General features: G+C 40.2%; 1 protein-coding gene across 4 annotated transcripts in view; it reads right to left on the reverse strand.

Moving 5' to 3' along the window:
- Nucleotides 1-3,981: 3,981 nt before the first annotated feature.
- The window catches only part of VWA3B (von Willebrand factor A domain containing 3B), a 110,670-nt gene continuing 91,833 nt past the window's right edge, over nt 3,982-22,818 (reverse strand). For 3 of the 4 annotated variants that reach the window (XM_075916526.2, XM_006137418.5, XM_075916528.2), the window contains 6 exons: nt 20,464-20,584; nt 16,311-16,435; nt 14,355-14,492; nt 13,731-13,828; nt 5,436-5,668; nt 3,982-4,515 (listed from right to left, as the gene is read on the reverse strand). In XM_075916526.2, coding sequence (XP_075772641.2) covers nt 4,511-4,515; nt 5,436-5,668; nt 13,731-13,828; nt 14,355-14,492; nt 16,311-16,435; nt 20,464-20,584 — 720 coding nt within the window. In that variant the 3' untranslated portion in view covers nt 3,982-4,510. The remainder of the gene's footprint in view (nt 4,516-5,435; nt 5,669-13,730; nt 13,829-14,354; nt 14,493-16,310; nt 16,436-20,463; nt 20,585-22,818) is intronic. The other variant, XM_025178626.3, reaches the window with a different exon arrangement.

The raw sequence follows: 22,818 nt of genomic DNA on the forward strand, positions 1-22,818 counted from the left end.
TCTCCTCAGTTCTGAGGGATCTGCAGTCTGCGGTCCAGTCACTTCCCTCAGTGGCAACTGCAGCCAATTGTCTGTCCATTTCCTCCTTAGTGGGGAAGGGGAGAGAGTGAGGACCTGGGCCAGCCCACTACTCTAGGTCCTGCCCCAGGGATTCTGTAGCTGGCTGCCACTTACTGTGTCCCCTCCAACTCCTCAGTTCTCTTCTCTGGGTCACTTGTCCATGGTCACCAGCAACCTGTTTGGCCTGGTTTCAGGGCTGCAGCATGAAAATCTCCAAAGCCAAGGAGCTATCTTTTGCTTCCTTGCAGTCACTACTAGCAGCACTGCTCTGCCCAGGGTGCTGAAGCTCCTTCCTCTTGTTAGGAGCCTGATTTTCCCTCTTAAAGCTTCAGGCAGCTACTGATCTTGTTCTGCCCTTAAGTTCTTACATGGGCTTGCCAGGCCCTGACAGCCCCTCTCGAACTGGCTACCTCCTGCCTATGGTCCTCTTTAATTGGCTGCCTGCTGGATAGCCTCCCTATGGTTCTATTAATCCCTTATGCAGCAATGTGGAGCAAATGTCCCATCACAAGGACCACTCATGGAGTCCTTATTCATTCAAGTCAGCAGACGTTTTCATGAGTAAGAACAGGCCTGGGCCACTGATTATTTGCAATCAGGGAACATTTAAGAACATTTTAACTAAAAATATGCTGGTTTGTAGACATTTCAAAATCCTCTAACAAGTTTGCTTTTATTACATTCATACAGTACTCAAAAGCAGTGGATGTATTAGGCTTCATCGAGCAGATTTTTCCAGTTGAATACATTTACCTTGCTAGATAAAGAAATTAAGAACTATAGTGTGCAACTCATGATACTTTTGAAGACTACTGCTGTAGCTCAAAATAAATTGTATACAGAGAAATGTATTTGTTGATCTTCTACAGAGATCGACATGCTAAGTTTATTTGAGAAAGTAAAGTATAAGCTACTGGCAAAAGGAAGATTTTTGCAGGGAGTTTTACAGAGAAGGAGTGTCTCTGGGTCTGATCCACTTCCTACTGAAATCAACTGGCTGCCCTGCAGATGTCAGCAAGGGATTATTCAGAAAAGTAGTCGATGTGGCCATCGCACAAGTGGAATGTGCAGTGACTGTCTAAGATGGGTCCTTATTCTGAAGTCGGTAGGAGGTATGCAGTTCATAAACTACTTGGAGATATGTTGTGTGGAGATGGCTGTTCCCCTGTAGGGACCGGACATAGATAAATTCCTTGTCCTATCAATGTAGAACTCAAGGGCTTGTCTTGTGTCCAAAGTGTGTAGCATCGCTTCCCTGGGAGAACTGTGAGGTTCCGGATAATAAGTCGGTAAATAGATGGGTTCATTGCTATGGAAATTAGATATAACTTTGGGTAGGAATTTTGGATGAGGCCTGAGAATAACTTTATCCTTGGTTAAAAAAAACAGCATATGGCTGGTCTGCCATAACAGTTGCAATTTCACTCACCCTCTTGGCTGACGTGATCGGAACTATAAAGGTCACTTTCATCACCGGATGCTATTGACTGGCCATCCTTTATTATAGATTGGAGTTGGGGCCTCTTTTACTCCAGAAGATCATTTAAGACAGTGTTTCTTAAACTGGTGTGCCACGGAGAACAACAGAGTTCAAAATGGCCACCCTTAAAGGGACAGGTGACTCTCACCCTTCCCCCCGACCCTATTTTTTTTTTGGCTCAATAACTTCCTCCCCCCCGCCATTTTTTCAATAACTTTTCCCCGGCCCCCTATCTCCCCCCAACAAAAAGTCTTTGGTGTTCCTCATAAAAAAAAATTATTGTTTGGTGTTCCTCTGTCTTAAAAAGTTTAAGAAACACTGATTTAAGAGCTCTTGAAGTCTAGTGTAATTCATGTGATCATAATTTGCAAGTAGTATAGTTCAATATAGGGAATGCAGGGTAGCAGAGCAGTACACTTTCTTTACCAAAAATGTCCAGCCACCTGTTCTCCTTGTCCTAGGGCATAGATTTAAATTGTGGTTGCCTTAACCGATGATGGATCAAGTCCATGACAAATGAGTTAGGCTGGGGTTGGGAGAAGAGAAAATCCATTCCCTTGGCCAGGACAAAATATTTTGTGATTAGTGGTAAGAATGAAGACTGGTGTCTGCCATATTGCCTCTGATGGTTCCATAAATGGCCTCATCAATTGGTAGAAATATTTTAGTGGATGTGGCAGGTTGTACGATTTTCAATAACTTGTAATGTTTTTCTTGTACCTCCTGCAGTACAATATCCTGGGACTGTGCCACGCATTAGAATACACTCTGAAATTGCTTCAGGTCATCTGCAGAGGGAAAGGAAGAGAAGAAAACAGCTTTGTCCAGAAATGAAGGTGACTGATGAACCAGAGATTGACTATCTGAATCTGAATGAGGCAAGTCATTATCCTCGTCTGCAGGCTCAGGTGAGTGCAGAAGGTGGGATGGGGAAGATTGTGTGGTGTGGCTGAAGAATGTGTTAGTGTATGTGCTGGATTGCCACTGTCGACTCATGTTAACAATGACGGTGCAAGGAGTGGGTGCGATATTGGTTCCAGGGCTCCCAAGGTGGCCACTGAAGTTGGAACTGTTGTGGTGGATACAGCCAAGGCTGGTTAAACCACGGATACTCTGGAGGATGGCGGGTTGGCTGGTTTCTAGTAGAATGCCACGATGCTACTAAACCCACTGGAGAGTAATGCTGGGAGGAGAACCTGCTCCTATTACCAGTGCCATGTCCAGTGCCTGGAGATAAAAGTGTAGGTGAGAAAAATATTCTCAGAAGAGCGTTGGTGCAGACTGGATTCCACAATTATATGAGTGGGGAGGTAAATTCATGCTTAGTGCCAGTGGTGTTGGTGCTGACGGCTGTGGTGTTCAATGCCTCATGTGCATATTCTTTTGGGAAGCCGTCTTCGACTCCACTGCCACTGTATGTTTGGGTGCCAACTGATAGTGGGAATCGGAGTGTTGTGTCGGTGTCAGGGTATCCACTGGCACAGGTGGTGGCAGCATATCAGCTTTGGTGGGTGCTGGGCAAAAAGCAGTCCTCTTTGGCTCCAACTCCACCCTTTTTGTAGGTGCCATTCTCAGCTTTTCCACAGCGCCGGAGATAGACAGCACCAATGAATGCATGGCACAGGATGTTGAAGGCAGGGACCGTGCAAGAGAGGTCTGGGACTTACAGGAGTCCCTCGTAGGGGATGAGTTAGCCCTCTTGCGCGGAGTTGGTGGTTCAGAGGTTTTGCTGGGCTTGCACAGCTAAAGGAATCTCTCCCATAAGAGGTTTTTAAGCCTCATCTCCTGGTCCTTTCTCACTTTCATAGTCATGTTTTGACAGTGTGGCATTTCTGTGCCACATAGCTGTCGCTCAGACATTTTATGCAGAAAACATGCTTGTCAGATACGAGCATCGAGTATCTGCAGGAGTCACACTTCTAACCCTGGAATTTTGTAACTAAGAAGTTAATTAGTTATAATGAATGTATGTTATAGCAAAAGGTTTGGATTAAACTTAAACACAAGATGTAGGCCTCAGACATGCCAGGCAGGTATGCTAGTTTAGCTCCAGCTCTGTTTGATGTTAGCATGTTCTAATGTTAAAGTGATGGGATGGAATATTGTAATGCATAGTGATGTTAATATTAGATAAGGTCTTGTAATAGATAGAAAATCAATAGGAGTTTTGGCCTTTAAAATCTTATCTCTAGAAATTAATGGAATGATGCATTCATAGGACACAGCTCTGCAATCTTCACTCATGCTGACAAAAACTTACTCATGCAAGTAATTCCATTGATTTAATCGGGAACATTTGTCTAAACGCTCATTAGTATGAGTGAGTGTTGCAAACCTGGTCTGACTAGGCAGCACGTATGGGGCAGATGGTCAGCTGTTGTAAATTGCCAGTTTACACCATGTGAGGATCTGGCCCATGAGAAAAAATGATGCCAGGCAAATGGGGGTTTATTATTTATTAATTTATTTAAATAGAGTTAAAATAAATACTGGATGATGGGAATAAACTAGATGCAATACATCTGCCATTTAATAAAATATTTGACACTGACTCCTATATTTTTATTTGCAGATTTTCTTGGATATGATAATCACTATAATGTCCACTGAAAACTGAATACCTGCAAACAAAGAGTAACAATATACAGCGATGTATCAATTTGAAGGAATACACGCAATGAAATCCTGTAGGGATCAGTGTAAGGACCAGTTTCATATAACATCTTTATTAAACGTATGAATATCAATAATTCTGCTGCACTCCCCTCCATTCTGAGACACAGGGGTATGTAAAAAATAGTAATAAATGTGATGGTGCCATAAAAAGGGCACTCTGCAGCATGTTCCTCCTCACACCACCTAAAAGAATCTTCTTTAGAGGACTCAGGTGACCAAGACTCTGCAGATCTGGGTAAGGCATGGTTGGGTTGGGCCAAAGCAGTAGTCACTCTCCTCAGATTCATCCCTCCTTCAACCTGCAGAGAATTAGTAACAGAAGAGGCTAATGGGATCTCATGTTCATTCATCTTCTATACACTGAAATACTGGTGAATTCAGTACACGGCTCCTAAGGAAGCTGTGTTTCTACAAGGAGGGTGAGAAACCTGGTCAGTATTGTAGTATCATGCTGCCTCAGTACCAGAGAAATGTAGGTAAATTAGATGGAATTGACATAAGAGCAAAAAAAGATGAGTACGGATTTAATGATGACTGAGGAGTGAACATAATAAATAATGAGAGGGTCTAAGTAAGCACCCAGGATGTAGATAAATTTGCTTAAAACTGATACAATGGGATGTAACTACAGGCTGAACCTCTCTAGTCCAGCACCCTCGAGACTTGACTGGTGCTGAACCAGAGAGTTTGCTGGACCATGGGAAGTTAATATTGTCTAGAAGCATTACCAACACTTACACTGCTTAGTGGTCTCTTAGAAGACATTTAGAGGTAAATTAGAGCTAAATAACAGCACAGAACACTGAGAGCCAGGACTGGTGGCTGTAAACAAACTATATGGGACCAAGAGAAACTTGGCCACATGCATGATAAGTGAACATCTGGCTTACTAAAATGATGCCAAACCATGGATGTTGCTGGACCAGAGAGTGACAGACTAGAGAGGTTCAATCTGTAGTATATGTGGACAAAATCAAGAAAGCAAGCACATCCTGACACTGACATTAGCTGGTCTGGGGAATCATCTCCCTGTGAAAATAATGTCAATTCCAACATTTGTAGCCTTGGAAACTAGACTGTACAAACCTCCTGAAAATATACTGTGGGGCCTTTTCTGTACTTGCAGGGGACTGGACTGAATGACCTAACAGGTCAGTTCCATTTCTACTATTTATGATTTTATTACTTTAATTAAATAATCTGTTCCCCACTTCTTTACCTTCAGTTTCCTCTTTGTCACTAGGTTGTGAATTCCTTCCTTTGGTTTTCATTCCCCTCCTGGAGATAAATAAAAGATCATCAGAGTCTGAAGTCTTCTCCTTAGGATGCTTTTTGCTTTCTGCTTTCCCTTTTTTCTTCTTTTTTCCCCCATCTTCATTCAATTTTTTTTCCCTTTCTGTTTCTTCTTCTAGAGATGAGTTCTGGGTGGATTTCTCAGCCTGTACATTTGGGCTAGAAATCAGAAGAGAAGATTCATTGATCTACATCTACGTTTGTGTGTGTAAATATGGTATATCATGCTATTTCAAAGTATTTATTGTCATTTTATTATTCTAACTTTGTATGACATCTTTCCCCACCACCAACCTCTCACAGTTTTGAAAAGCACCCATTGTGCTGACAGTAGCCTTGTGAAGTGGCCAGAGTTCAAATGTTTTCTGACTCAACCTAACCTGCAAAACACAAAGACAGTCCCTGGCCCAGACACTCCACATTCTAAGATGTAGACAACAGGATACAATACTTGTATGGGTGCTGAACATATGCACTGCATTGTCCACCTTGATGCCAGGCTCACTCTGTATGTACATTGTGTCTAGCACAATGTGGCCCTGGTCTCAGTTGCTACTAGTACTAATAGCGTCAAACTTCAATTGATTTTTGTTTATAAAAAATAGTGTTACAAATTAACTCCTAATTAATTATACTCCAAACACTACAGAGTTTTCTAATCATAAATACAGGGATGGCCTATTAGAACATTCCAGATCTAAACAAACAACAGCTAAACGATCATAAAGATTTTACAAAGCAAAAAAAACCCAAAACAATTTATTTTCAAGTATTACTTTTGCATAGTATAATTAGCAAGCAAATGACAATACCAAGTAGTGATTTGAATAAGAACAAGCACATGCAAAGTAATCAGACTTTATACCTATTCTTTGTAGAGGAAGGAAGGAGACATCCTGTTCAGGTATCCATCATGAACCTACCTTACCCCACACATATCACAATCATCAAGTTTTAATGACAGATTCCACCTCTTTGTAAATAAGTCTCATATCACTGCAGCATGCACAGTAATAAAATACACTGAAAAGCAAAAGCTTAACTCAACTTCTGAGACAGCATCATAGCTGTCTGATAGATGCATGGGAATCAATGACCTATATGATGAGCTGTTGGAAGAATGAGCACGAAGCTAAGCATCACGGTGCTGATCGTTTTAGAATGCCATACACAGCAAGTTTCAGCTAGGAACACATTCCATGGTTGACTAAAGTCCGTGAAAACAAATACTATAATGGAAATGTTGCCACAAGCTTTATTCAAGCAGTACAACTGGCACAGCTAGCATTAGCACTGATTAATGTGCAGTTAATGAAATACAACTGAATAATGATTTTGAAAGCACAGTTTCTCATAAAAGAGGAAAACTTTTAGGGCTGTCAACTGACATGCATTAATGCCTGCGATTAACGCAGTCCAGGATTAACGCGTTAAATTTTTTAATGTGTTAATCGAAGGCGTTAATGCTGCGCTGCCCCTTTGAAGTGCTGCTGCGGTGCTTCAAAAGGGCAGAGCGATGCAGAGCCCAGGATCAGCTGGGGACTCCTCAGTTGACCCTGGGCTCCCCTGCCCCTTTGAAAAGTGCAGAAGATGGTGTTTCAAAGGGACAGCTACCTCACAGCTGAGCTGGGGATCAGCTGTGCAGCAACTACCCCTTAGAAACGCCACCTCCACGTGTTTGAAAGGAGCAATGGAACTTGGGGTCAGCCGGGGACTTCCCAGCTGATCCTGGGCTCCGTGCGACATTTCCCCAGAACCCGGGATCAGCTGGGGACTCCCCAGCTAACTTACGGCTCCATGGCTGTCTCTTTGAAACGCCACCATGGGTTTCAAAGCAGCAGCACTCCACAGCTGTGCGGTGCTGCCACTTTGAAGTACCCCTTGCCCCCTCTCCCTTTTGCTGCCTCTATCTGATAGAGGCAGCAAAGCTGGGTGGGGAGGGGGGGAGAAATTGACTAGGCCACTAGTCGACTGACTATCATAGAATCATAGGACTGGAAGGGACTCGAGAGGTCATTGAGTCCAGTCCTCTGATTTAATGGCAGGACCCAGCACTGACTAGACCATCCCTGATAGACATTTATCTAACCTACTCTTAAATATCTCCACAGATGGAGATTCCACAACCTCCCTGGGCAATTTATCCCAGTGTTTAACCACCCTGACAGTTAAGAATGTTTTCCTAATGTCCAACCTAAACCTCTCTTGCTGCAGTTTAAGCCCATTGCTTCTTGTTCTATCCTCAGAGGCCAGGAAGAACAAGTTTTCTCCTTCCTCCTTGTGACACCCTTTTAGATACCTGAAAACTACTATCATGTCCCCTCTCAATCTTCTCTTTTCCAAACTAAACGAGCCCAATTCTTTCAGTCTTCCTTCATAGGTCATGTTCTCTAGACCTTTAATCATTTGTGTTGCTCTTCTCTGGACCTTCTCCAATTTCTCCACCTCTTTCTTGAAATGTGGTGCCCAGAATGGGACACAGTACTCCACGTTAGGCCTAATCAGCACAGAGTAGAGCAGAAGAATGACTTCTCGTGTCTTGCTACAACACTCCCGTTGATGCATCCCAGAATCATGGTGGTTGGTTTTTTTGCAACAGCGTCACACTCTTGACTCATATTTAGCTTATGATCCACTATGACCTCTAGATCCCTTTCTGCAGTACTCCCTCCTAGACAGTCGCTTCCCATTCTGTATGTGTGAAACTGATTGATTGTTCCTTCCTAAGTGGAGCACTTTGCATTTGTCCTTATTAAACTTCATCCTATTTACCTCAGACCATTTCTCTAGTTTGTCCAGATCATTTTGAATTATGACCCTATCCTCCAAAGCAGTTGCAACCCCTCCCAGCTTGGTATCATCTGCAGACTTAATAAGGATACTCTCTATGCCAATATGTTGATGAAGATATTGAATAGACCTCTGTGGAACCCCACTTGTTACTCCTTTCCAGCAGGATTGTGAACCATTAATAACTACTCTCTGGGAACGGTTATCCAACCAGTTATGTACCCACCTTGTAGTAGCCCCATCTAAGTTGTATTTGCCTAATTTATTGATAAGAATATCATGCAAGACCATATCAAATGCCTTACTAAAAAGTCTAGGTATACCACGTCCACTGCTTCTCCCTTATCCACAAGACTCATTATCCTATCAAAGAAAGCTATCAGATTGGTTTGACATGATTTATTCTTTACAAATCCATGTTGTCTGTCACCTTATTATCTTCCAAGTGTTTGCAGATGATTTCCTTAATTACTTGCTGCATGATCTTTCCTGGCACAGAAGTTAAACTGACTGGTCTGTACTTTCCTGGGTTGTTTTTATTTCCCTTTTTATAGATGGGCACAATATTTTCCCTTTTCTAATCTTCTGGAATCTCTCCTTTCTTCTATGATTTTCCAAAGATGATAGCTAAAGGCTCAGATACCTCCTTTATCAGCTCCTTAAGTATTCTAGGATGCACTTCATGAGGCCGTGGTGACTTGCAGACATCTAACTTTTCTAAGTGATTTTTAACTTGTTCTTTTTTTATTTTATCTTCTAAACCTACCTCTTTCCCACTAGCATTCACTATGTCAGGCATCCCTTCATCAGACTTCTCGGTGAAGACAGAAACAAAGAAGTCATTAAGCATATCTGCCATTTCCAAGTTTCCTGTTACCGTTTCCCCATCCTCACTGATCAATGGGCCTACCCTGTCCTTAGTCTTCCTCTTGCTTCTAATATATTTATAGAATGTCTTCTTGTTTCCCTTTATGCCTGTAGCTAGTCTGAGCTAGTTTTGTGCCTTTTCCTTTCTGTGCCTCTGCCTTTGTACGTTTTGTGCATTTGCTTATTGGATAGTCAACTAGTCTTTAACTTCCCTACCTGGGATCAGCTGGAGTACCCAGCTGATTCCCCAGCTCCGCGTTGTACTGCCCCTTTGAAGCATGGGAGCAATGCATCAAAGGGGCAGCGCAACGCATATCTAGGGATCAGCTGGCCACTCCAGCTGATCCCGGGCTCCTAATGTGCTGCCCCTTGGAGGTGCCCAGGGTGACATTTCCAAGAGGCAGCACAACGCAGAGCATGGGATCAACTGGGCACTCCAGCTAATTTCAGGCTCCATGTTGCGTTGCCCCTTTGATGCGCCACCGCGGTGCTTCAAAGGGGCAGCACTTCATGGAGCCCGGGGTCAGCTGGGGACTCTAGCTGATCCCAGGCTCCATGCAGCGCTGCCATGTTGAAATGTCACAGCGGCATTTCAAAGGGGAGGAGTACACAATTAATCGCATGATTAATCGTATTTACATTTTTAATTGCGGGACTAATCGCAATTAAATTTTTTAATCGCTTGACAGCCCTAAAAACATTCCTTAGACACTGTGTGCTACACTACATAATTGTGTTCATCTGAGGCCACCTTCTCTCACCTTATAAAACACAAAAAAACAGGACTATGTAGCACTTTAAAGACTAACAAGATGGTTTATTAGGTGATAAGCTTTCGTGGGCCAGACCCATTTCCTCAGATCAAATAGTGGAAGAAAACTGTCACAACCAGATATACCAAAGGATACAATTTAAAAAAATGAACACATATGAAAAGGACAAATCAAAGTTCAGAACAGAAGGGGGAGGGTGTGGGGGAAAGGTAAATGTCTGTGAGTTAATGATATTAGAGGTGATAATTGGGGAAGCTATCTTTGTAATGGGTAAGATAATTAATGTCTTTGTTTAAGCTTAGGCGTAAAGTGTCGAATTGAAGCATGAATGACAGTTCAGAGGATTCTCTTTCAAGTGTAGTTTTAAAAGGTTTTTGAAGCACGATGCAGGTAATCAAGTCGTTGAGACAATGTCCTTTCTGGTTGAAATGGCAAGAAACTGTTTTTTCTTTGTGATCCTGTCTAATATCTGTTTTGTGGGCATTGATCCTTTGGCGAAGTGTCTGAGACGTTTGTCCAATGTACATAGCAGACGGACACTTTCGGCACGATAGCATAAATTATATTTTTGGATGAGCAGGAATATGTGTTCTTGATCTTATAACTCACCTGGTTAGGTCCAATAATGGTATCAGCAGAGTGAATATGTGGACAAAGCTGGCAACGTGGTTTGTTGCAAAGGAAGGTACCAGGGTTGGTATTAGTGTGGTATGTCCTGTGGTTGTTGGTAAGAATCATCTTGAGGTTAGGTGGTTGTCTCAGACACTTTGCCAAAGAATCAATGCCAATGGACATATTTAGTTACACACTGCACAAATTTAGTGTTTTCACTACAACTGTTTTCCTGGAAAGTTCCACTTTTTGTCATGGAATAACCCAATTTTACCAGTATTTGTATGTAACAACAGCAAATCAATTTGTCAGTAAAGTATATGTTTAAAGATGGAATGTAAAACTGATAAAGTACTCAGTTAAGAAACAAAGCATGTAAAATGAAGTTATATTTATTTGCTTATGTATTTAATCATATTTTTGTAATCAGATTCTTCAGTTAGAATATAATCTTATGAGTCTCAGTAGACACATGGAAAGGTTTCCACTTTCTTAAGTGTGGCTATTTTTGATCCAGCTCTACAACTCACTTGTCTGTTGTTATTTGGCTATGTGTGCTTAAGAAGTAGAATATCTTGTCCCTTAGCTTAGGTGTATGGACAGAAGCCTGATTACCATCTGTGATACAGCAGGGGGTAGTAGGAGAGTGGGAGAGGAGATATTTATAAGTCCTAGGCTAATTAAGGCATGGTTCTTTTTATACTAGGGAAGGTTACTGCAGGTTAATTGAAGCACCTGTAGCAAATTAAGACCATGTCAAGAACCTATTAAAAAACGCTTGTCCTAGACATATGGTGTCCAACACACTAGCCACATGGCTATTTGGCCAGTTGAGTGTGGCTTGTTGGCTTGAACAATGTGGCTATTTAGCTGGTTGACAGTGGCTAGTTCTCTATAGCAGTAGCCACTATAGTGGCTATTGCTTCAGATCTGGTTGGACACCATAGTCCTAGACCAGAGGTCCCCAACACAGTGCCCGTGGGTGCCATGGCGCCCGCCGGGGCATTTATGTGCACCTACCTAGTGACCAGGGCTGGCCTGAGCCATTCTTGAGCCCCAGGTGCATGTGCAGCACCGCTCCTGGGCGTGTGGTGAATGCGTGGTCCCCCGTTCCTCCCCAGGATGCCCGGCAGCCCCAAAACGTTGGGGACCACTGCTAGACTATGAGGGTACACCTACACAGCAGATTTAAAGCTGAATTAAGCTACTCAACTTCAGCTCCAACAACTGAGTAGCTTAAGTTGAAATAGCTTAATCTGGCTTTTGGCGCGGTCTACACAGGAAGTCGAAAGAAGAACACTCTTCCTTCGACTTTCCTTACTCCTCCTAAAATGAGGGTTACCATGAATTGGAGTAAAAAGTCCTCCAGCTCGACATTATTTCAAAATAACAGCTTGTAGTGTAGACACATTCTGTGTTATTTTTGAATAACATCAATTATTCTGAAATAATACTTCTGTGTAGATGTTAGATTGCTGTCTGCCATGGCCAGGAGGCTTGGGCCAGAAACTGCTATATAGCTTCCTTTGCATCTGACGCAGCAAGTCAGGGTGGCCTCACTCTGAGCTTGACAAAGAAGAATCTCTGGAATAGGAACTAGAGAACTTTCTACCCTTGGAGGCAGGCTTGTAGATTTTCTTAGGTTGCTCTGATTTAGGAGGCAAATTATTTGATTGTCTGCAATGATGGACACCACTATACCATGTTTGCCCCCAAACAATAATTGGATTGATTTGAATAGACATCTGCTGTCGGGAGCTTGAGCCAAAGTTAGCGTGCATTTGAACCACAGAACTAGTTGCCAGGACTTTTGCCCAAAGAAGAGCTCAGTGTAGCTCAAAAGCTTGTGTCTTTCATCAACAGAAGTTGGTCTAATAAGTTATTACCTCACTCACTTTTTTACCTGCTATGGATTTTATTCTCAGGCTTGTGAAATCCATAGATCGGTCCACTACAAGTTCAGTAGCCAAGGATAAAATCTTTAATATTGATTTGAGTTTATTACAGTTGTACAAGGTCCACATTTTTTAGGTCAGCACAGTGAGACTTGTGGGCCTGTCAATTGGTAGTGAGACCTGAGGGCAGCTCAAGGCAATTCAAAGTCCATCTAAGAGGAGCATTTATCTTTTTTTATTTATGGAGCCTTTGGGGAAGAAATCCCCCTTGGCATGGTAATGTCACTGTGGCCTTGACCAGAGAGGAAAAAAGAGCTCTATGTAAAATTAGGGATTACTGACTGAGCCTTTTCCCCTCTCTGGGTGTTTGCCATTCCACCCTAAATAATTTCTTCAAAGGAATGAAGGGGAATGGCAGATTCTGTCCTGGTTTTGGGTAGGAAGTATTAACTCTTTGATTGTCTGGTTTCTCCTCTTTCTCTGGATTTTGATGGGAGTCATCACTTTCTTCCTGATGGCTTCAGATATGTTTGGGAGAAAGAATCTCTTCTGCTTCGCTGATCAGGTTTACTATATTGCACAGAGCGTTCGTGTTCCCCCTTCTTCGGAGCTGGGAGAGTAGGAGCCACTGCCTCAATGCTGAAAGCCCAGAACAGGGTTTCTGCCACACAACACACAGACTGCTAATAAACTCTGAAATCTACTAGTTAATTGTTCATGGCTCAATCTATATAAAAGCCAAACAGAAACCCAAATGTATTGGAAACCAAAATAAATTCAGGTTCTATTCAAATCAGAAAACATCAGCGGAGGTTAGGTCGCCCTTTCCAAACCATTCCCCAGACTAAAGACCAATAAGACAGTATTCTAAACATATGTCATAACTTGAAGTACTAGTTTATATGAGAAAACAGCTCCATGACTAACACTATCTCCAACCCAACTTTCCTCACTTTGGAATTTTCTGTTCTTCAGAACCAAACTAGCACCTCCCACCAGTCCTTCCAAAACTATATGGTGCAGCTCCCTACCAGGGACCAAAGTCATGAAGCAGACAATTAATATCCTTCACATCCAAACACCTAATGGATCAGACACAGTGATGTGTCAAGGACCATAAACCTGACCTGAATGAACCCTGTTCTAGTCTAAAAAGCCACTTGTTATCATATTAAATATGGAAAATCTAAAGCAAAAGTGAATACAAAATATGTTTCTCTGCTGCCCTATAATTTAGGATTCACACAACAGAAAGTTTATATATTTCAGTGCAAGCATACTCACAGCAGGCAATCCACCATATGAGCCATTCTTATATAACGGCAGGAACAGGCATACTTTGTTTGGCTGATTTTTATAAGTCCACTTCGTATACAGTGTGTCTGCAATAGTACAATCAAATTCATTCAGTTTAGATCAGAGACTTATAAACCCCAGAAACAGCAGCCAAGAATAAAGGAACACAAAAAATAGACACTTTAGTGCAACTGTAAGCAGCATCTGAAAAACCAAGATGACAATTTTCTACTGATAAGTTCAATTTCTTTATAATACAGAATGATAATAATCATCCACAAACAAAGGTAATAAAACACACTTAAATAGTTTTCTTTTATCCAATAAAAAAAATCCTTATTCTGTACATTTGTAGTATGAAGCTTGTGAAAGCCAATACATGGTTCATGGAGAGTAGAGTAATGTTTAATTTAAGGATAAATTATTCTATGGTAATGATCAGTTTGTCAATTATGTTGGTCCATTTCTTGGCTCTGAAATTTGATATGATTTTGGTCAGCTAAGAGGGTAAATGGAGCACTGTGCTCTTGAGCCAGGCCAGTTATATCTGCCTCATAAAAAAATGATAATAATTCCATGGAAAAGTTCATGTCTGTTCACAGGTCAACTTACCTTCCTATTGTTGTACTTCAAAACTGTGTAGAGTTTATCATCTGCTTCAACTCTTTTTGGTGTTGCTATGACAATAGCAGGTAGATAATAATCATTTCCAGTTTGTCCCCCAGTTCTGGCGAATACATAGTCTCCAACCTATATGCCAGAAAAGAATTAGGTTCTTCATGGCACACCAGTTTTAAATGATGGGTTTGACTATATAAAACAATATACTAATCCATTTTAGTGGGTTAATATGGAACTGAAGTGGAAAAAACAAAGGTAGCAATGACACCATGTGCTGATTTCTTTCAACTCCCACTAGATAAGCATCTCACAGGGATCATGCAATAAATCAGCATCTTATGGAAAAGTCCTAAAGAGTTTCAGAGGGATCAAGCTAATAGATTGCTATAAAAATTATTCTAACTTTTAATCCCTTAGAATTTAATATAGAAAGCTTTTTGTTTACATATTGGAAACATCATATGGAATTCTATGGCAGGAATATAATTTTAATTTAATTATACAATATTACTTTTGAAAACCTATATAAAGACTATAATTTTCTATTAAATTTTACAGGACACTTCCAAAATTGGATTCGCCTGACAGAATACAGATAAATATTATTAATATCAGCAGGAGATACTTACATAGTGCAAGGAAATAATTAAGTCTTTGGTCTTAATTGTAACCAAGACAGGGTAGATCATTGCTTTTTGTACCCAACATGCTTGTCTCTCTTAAAATAAGCCCCATTTGAAAGAAAAATTGTGATAACAGATGATTAGCTAGCTAACTTAAATACAGAAATGAAATATGATTTTTTATTATTTTGTTTAGGGTTAGTAAAAGTGCTTATGTTGGATTAAGCATATACTATGAAAAATGAATAGCTAGAACCTGATGTATGTTATAGTGTAACAAGTCCTGTTAGGTTCCTATGCTCTGAGTGTAACGTAATTATGTGTATTGTTTAGAAACCATAAGACCACTTGTGCTGAATGAACTGCCAAAAAATACACTATTTTAGATTGAAATCATTTGTATTTCTGCTGTACAAATATGTGTGATTGTAAAGAGCAACAATTCTAAACTATCACATATCATAACAAGTGACAAACATGAGACATACTGGAAATACAGTAAACTTCTGATAATCAGGCACCTTTAGGACTCAGGGGGTGCTGGATTATCAGATATACCGGACTATTGGAAGGGAGGGCTATGAAGGGTCTGGGGTGGGGTGGGGTGGGGTGGGGTGGGGCGGATGGGGAGGGCAGAACTGAGAGACCAACCCGGCAGCACCCCAGCTGCTCTGCCCCAGGCATCCCCAAGTCAGTTGCTGCTGAAACTGACCAGCAGCTGACTTGGGGAAGCCCAGGGCAGAGCAGTTGGGGTACTGCCAGGTTGGTCCCGTAGCGCCTCCCCTCAGCACTGCAGAACCAACCTGGCAGAACCCCAGCTGTTCTGCCCCAGACTTCCCGAAGTCAGTTGCTTCTGAAACTGACCAGCGGCTGACTTCGGGAAGCCTGGGGCAGAGCAGCTGGGGTGCTGCCGGGTTGGTCCCGCAGCACCGAGGGGCGGCGCTATGGGACCAACCTGACAACACCCCAGCTGCTCTGCCCCAGGCGTCCCCAGTCAGCCACTGCTAAAACTGACCAGCGGCTGACTCGGAGAAGCCCGGGGAAGAGCAGCTCCAATTGTCCGGCTTCCTGGAGCACTTTCAGATTCCAGGTGGTGCCGGACTATCAGGAGTGCCTGACCACTGGATGCTGGGCAACTGGAGTTTTACTGTATCATGGAACTACAGGAAATTTCACTATGAATAGAGAATTTTCTTTAATATTGATAAATTTATCCAAAATACAGAAATGACCAAACTGTATCTGATCATTGTGCTTATGAGTGAGCTGCAGAACACATTTAATGATGCACGTGTCCTGCCTTAAAAAAATAACAGTTTTTCACCTGAAGAGATGGGCAAGGCATAGCACCTCCTACAGGTATAATGAACTTTATTGGAACAATCTGTGTCTCTCCATGGTTGAAGTCCACAAGTGCTTCGAAGGAACTGATAGTCTTTATCACAGTCCCTAGAAAACAAATATGAATACATTCTGTATTAACATTATTTAAAAGTATGTTTACCATTACGTAAAAATACTAAAAATCCTGTCCCTATACTTCCCACAGTAGAATCTATCATATTTGCACCATGTACATTGTACTATATAAGACAGGCACAAAAAGAAAGCCTCCCCCCAAAAATAACTTATAAAGCCTGTGTTCTGCAAAATAATTATGTAAAAAAGAAAAAAAATCAGGAAACCTAGCTGCAGATCATTCAAGAAACCCAAAACTATCAAAACCTGCTGGCAGCCATTCAATTCAAAAAGAAAAAAATTGATTCAGCAACAATTCCACAATCCATTAAATTTCAACTCTAGGATAAACCATGAGACCAGGACCCACAATGTGCATACTACATAACACTGCAACATCATAGATATATCCAGAGTACCTCTTTCTGGAGCTGAACTATTTGTACTCTCCAAGAAATTGAAGTTCTGCTCCACCTCAGAACCTGATATAAATATTAACATGTGAAGAACTTGAAGGATTCATTCACTGACTTCACTTCTAAGAATTTTTTTTACATAAGCCAGGATACCACCACCAACAACCTCTACCTCCCCACCAAGAGTCATGACAAAAAAAAAGAATAATCTGACTGGACACCTCACAATGGATGAAACCACACATAGATCATTACTTTGATTGCTTCTGGAAAAACAGCTGATTGTGAAATCCACCACAATTGTTCCACCACCAAGATGATAGCTACACAGTCCCTGATACTCCACCACCAGATAGCGATGAAATCAGCAAACAGAGTTTTCAGTGTAGTTCTCAACTTGATTAATACATCAACAAAACCAATGGACAGCTCTCTGACAACACATACTATAAAGAACTCAAAGAAGACCCCACACCATCACAATTTGCCTAGACTATCTTCACATCTTTGCCCAAAATCCCCAATAGAAACTCTGAAACCTCATGTCCAGAATCCCTCCTGATACTCCAGGTCCTTCTATATGCTTTCCAAAACATACAAACAAGTGAAACCAGAACCTCTTACAGAAGGAATATCAGCACTCATAGAAACAGTCCTCCAACGACTCACCCACAAAGTGCCAGCTTTATCCAGGTCACCACCCTTGCCCCATAGATGTCACCTTCCTATACAACAACATCTTTCACAATGATGGCTTTCATTCCTGCCTCAAATATTTGCAAGACATGAACAACACTCAGATATCCAACCCAAACACATTGCTACACTCATCCATTTTATCCTCACCCACAGCAATTTTACATTCAGCAACACTTTGTTCAATCCATGGTGTGGAATAAAGTAAAAGGTTAGGGAATAGGGCTAGTCCCAGGGAGGTGTAGAAACAGGCAAACTATTACTAAATATCTTTTAAACTTTTATTAAAGGACTTCTACGTATAAATTATTATTTTATCAATTTTGTACATACGTAGGCACCAAATAATTATTAGAATGACTAATAAGCAAAATGCAATACAGTAAAGATAATTCCATGAGGTTTTTCTAAATTCCAATAGTTGTTAACAAGGGACCAGGGATTATTAACAGTTACATTTACATCAGTCTTACTTGTAAGACTAATCATTTATATAAAACTCTTAACACTACTAAACAATACCTCTAAACAATTTCAGATAACGATACTTACATTTACAGACACACAAACTACAAATAATAACAACAACATATTTGGTATACATTATGTTTGGTATACGTTACGCTCTACAGGAACTCATTAGGTTCGGTGAGCAGGAGGTGGCCCTTGGGTGATTAGTCCTCGGACCTGGCTCGTATTCTGCCTTCCAATGTTTATTCGGGATTCCTCAATTTGATATAGGAGGGGAAGCTGTTTTATAGAGAAAGCTTTTACGCACTTTTTGTGATAGGCTAGCAGACCCTGTCTGTTAGCCTAAGTGACAGGAGTAAGTGGGTGAGATGGTTTCCTGTTTTTCCCTGTCTGCCTTATCAGGCATGGCACAGCCAGCACAACCAGCACGAACTTTACATTAACTTCTCATGTCTAGTTTAGGTTCCTGTTCTTCGCTGATCTTTAAGTTACATAGTGTAAGGTTTTTCCATCAAGGGGAAGTTGACCTTTTGCTTGGTGGCAATACGCGCAAGGAGCCTGGCCAGCAAAGAGCCTGCTTTCACACATGGGAATTGCCATAGCGCACTATGCCTACATCTTTACAGGACACCCTGAGGAAAAACTTGTGGGCAAATGCACCAAGAAATCAATTATATTTTCATTTTCTGGACAGGTGATCTACACTCCCTTACAGATTTCCAACACAAGTTCAATCACCACCACCAATCCACCAACTCTTCATCAATTTTGTGGATAGCATGATAAACTTCAACTATGGAATTCTATAAACTATTACATATAAGAAACCCACAGATTACCACACCTACATTCACAGATCCAAACATACAAAAAAAAATCTGTTAACTACAGTCAGGCCTTCAAATATCTATTAACACACTTAAAACTACATTCATCAAACAAGGACACTCCACCAGAGAACTAGATTGCATCAGAGAATCATAGAATACTAGAACTGGAAGGGACCTCGAGAAGTCATCAAGTCCAGTCCCCTGCCCTCATGGCAGGACCAAGTACCATCTAGATCATCATTCTAACCTGCTCTTAAATATCTCCAGTGTTGGACATTCCACAACCTCCCTAAGCAAATAGAATCATAGAATACTAGAACTAGAATACATAGTCCCAAATACGCAAGGATAACCTGCTTCAATACAGGGGGAAACAACTCTCACCACACACCCCTTGTTTAAACCACCCTACACTGGGACCCATACAGGGTATCACAAAACGTTTTCAACCCATACTTAATGGGCACCACGTCCTTAAAGAAATCTTTCACAAGCTCCCTCTTCTGAAAATCTGGTCTTATATGTGAAAAGTAGCATACTAAATTCTAAAGAGATTGAGCACAATGTTATTACTATAGCATTATCACTGGAACAATTCCAATATCTATCCTATGTTTTTACATTCTGAGAAAAAATAGTGAATGGACATCTCAGTAAATTTATACTGTACAGTCCCTATTCATGTTAAGGTAGGGAAAAAATTATCTCCCTTTTAAATCTCTTACCTTTCACTCATTTGATGTTTTACTGAATTAGCATTTGGGGACAAGATAGAGTGACTTTCCACTACACGATTAGAAAAAGAATATACACTAGCATCAGACCATTATCATCACTAACAGCTACAAAGCTAGATAAATAGCAAGATAGTTTTCTGATCCCAATATAAACTTAAAAAATTCAGCCTGTGAGTATTCAGCTGAAAATTGTTATCAGGCAATCAAAGTATAGAAAAAAATAAGCCAAGCTAACAAAACGAATTAACTTTTCTCTGTATTTTATCTGTAGATGAAACAGTCTTTCTGTTGGTATATCCTTAATTCCAGCTGGTCAATTATTGCACCCCTCCTAAGGACAGACCAAATGCCATCAAATTACTAGCGAGATGTTCTCTGATGGAAACTGTCCTAGAATACTATGTCAATCACACAAAAGAGGCATATGGATTAGTTTGATCTTCTTCTTCAATGATATATCATGGGATACAATTTCACACTACAAACATTCTGACTTAAAATTCCACAAAACAACAAAAACATCTAGTGAATATTCTGCAGACAGCAGATGGCCCAGCCTTTACTAAATCCTAAATGGAAATAAACTAGCCTAGCAAGAAAAAGAAATATATTAATACAGTCTTCCAATTTAAAATGTACTCCATTTTCCACCACCCTCTTCTTAAATAAACAGATCTATTGGTAGGGTGTCTGCAGGTTTTCTATACCACACTAGAAGCATTATGGGGAGAAAAGATGAAAAATCTAACAATATGTACAGTAAAACAAATTCAAACTAAACCAACTGTAAGAGATTAGGTAATTTTTGCTTTTTCAGCAATCGTTCCAAAGATTTTTTTTACATTAAAATATACACAAACTTTATTTACCTGGAAAATAAAAGCCTGTAATGTCTGATCTTGCAATCACCTTTTGGCCTTTGAGAGTCTCAAACACTTTTCCTTTCAGTCTTTTCTTAGACTGTGCCTTTACATTCTCTTCTGTACATTTCTGTAATAGGGAAGATGAAAAGATATTATTTGTATTGATAACCCAATTAGCACACCTTTATCTTTTTTAATGAATTAAACATTTGTGTAATTTCATGCTATGGATTAGATGTATTAAATATTGTTGATAATCCACTATAAGTACCAAATGTCCTCAGTGAATATGATAAACTACATGATAGGTATTGTTGCCAGCACTTTCCATCATTAAGCCAAACTAGACCTTTTTAGAAGCTTCAGGAGGTACCTGAATTAGCCTGTACAGGATAAACTTAAAAAACAACATATGGTCTGGTAGCACTTTATAGACTAACAAAACATGTAGATGGTATCATGAACTTTTGTGGACACAGCTCATTTCTTCAGATGGTTTTTTTAAATTTAGAGATTTTATTGTAAGATCCGGTTTTCATCTGCTTGGAACATTGCTAATTAATTATCCAGGCTAAAATTTTCCATGCTATGTGTCTGCCTCCAGATGAAGTATTTTGGAAAATCTCAACAAAAAACAGTTCACCTAAGACCAAGATAAGGGAAAAATGAAGGTTACTCCCCTGTCCAAACGTCTTTGAGAAGGACTTTTTACCCGGGGATTTTAGAACCCAAAGCAATAGGCAGTCTTAGGAACAAATTAATGGGAACACAACAATTTTTGTTTGATAAATGATTAATACAAGTATGTGTGCTTTTATTTAAAACTATAATTTATTAGATATTAAGCATGTATAGGTTTAGAATATTTAGATACAGTTACTTGCAGTTTGGGATGGTTCTGAGTAATTATAAAGGGATTTTGAAGAAGGAGGGAATTAGCCTATAGGGAGATTAAGTGTTTCCTTAATAAAAAAAAAAAAAAGGCAAATTTTTGCAGACTGCTTTGAGGTATTTATTTGTATTTAATTTTACTGTTAATTTTAATAAAATATATAATGTATGGAGACTTTAGTGGGGTAATATAATAATTGCATTTGGGTTTTTAATTTTTAAAATTTTAATACATCTGTTATTTTAAAATATTTGTAATATTTTAGCTATACTATGTTAGGGATATTTTAAATTAATATTAATTATATGTTTTGTTTTTATTAGTAAACTACAAATGTGCCACTATTTTAATCTTGTTTTACAAAGGCTTAAGATTATATTTTTAACTATGGTTTCTAGTTAGCAATGTCTGTACATACAAAATGGCTGCCTGTAGTATAGTTAAGTTCTGCCTTGCTGTGGGGATGATGGGTACCTGCAGCTGTTCCAGTGTTTCAAGCAAGGGACCATTCAGGGACTGCCCAGAAGAGTCCAAGGGAAAAGAAACCATTCTTCTCATCTTTATAATGAGAAGGATACAAGCAGAGATGTACCTTTGTCTCACCCCTCCTCCTAAGGCTGTGACTCCCATGAATCACAGCCACTGTTCCTTTCTGTTCTCTCAACATGTCTCTGAGAGCACCACTTTGTCTCTTACATTCCCCATGATCTGCCTGGGTCTTATCCCGGGAATTGTTTAGTAAGGCTCTAACAGAAGATTCACTCTCAATTTTTTGTTGTTTTAATCCAGACACATTCTGCTCCAGGCTGTTACCCTCTTGCTCACTGTCATATCCCTGCTTATATAGTGTCATAGTCCGAGCTGCATTTTTCTTTGTCTTTCTTAATTTTTTTTGAAACTTTGTTATTTTTGCCTTTAACTGCTTTCTCACTACCATCTGCCTACAGAGCTGCAGGAACGCTCTGGGACAAGTAAAGCTCCCAGGTGTCCAAAAAACCACTATCATGCTCCTGCATGAATCTGCTAAGCTGTTATCCAAATGCATTTCCTCCTTTTCTTTCTTTCCAGATGTTCCCTGTACTTCTCATATATCCTTTTACTCAACCAGGCTTTACAGCCCGAGGCCTGAACTCAACAATAAAATATGACTAGAAATCAACTCACACTTTACAGCCTGGAAAACTGTAGATTGGAACACTGTTTCACTGCCTCCACCCCTCACTTATTGCAAAACAAACCACCTGTATTAATCATTCCCTTCCTTTCTACCACTCCTAGCAACTGGCTCACCAGATCTGTTACCAAGGTTATTAGAACCCCAAAACAGTGGTAATTTAATTCTTTTATTTTAGGTAGTATTAGGAATAATTAATTGGGGCAATTTCTGACTGATAAATGATTAATACAAGTAATTTAATTTGTGCTCTTATTTAAAACTACAATTTAGTAGATACTAAGCACAAACATGA

Source organism: Pelodiscus sinensis, chromosome 1 (genome assembly GCF_052426305.1).
Source record: "Pelodiscus sinensis isolate ZL-2025 chromosome 1, ASM5242630v1, whole genome shotgun sequence".
Taxonomy (NCBI): domain Eukaryota; kingdom Metazoa; phylum Chordata; order Testudines; family Trionychidae; genus Pelodiscus; species Pelodiscus sinensis.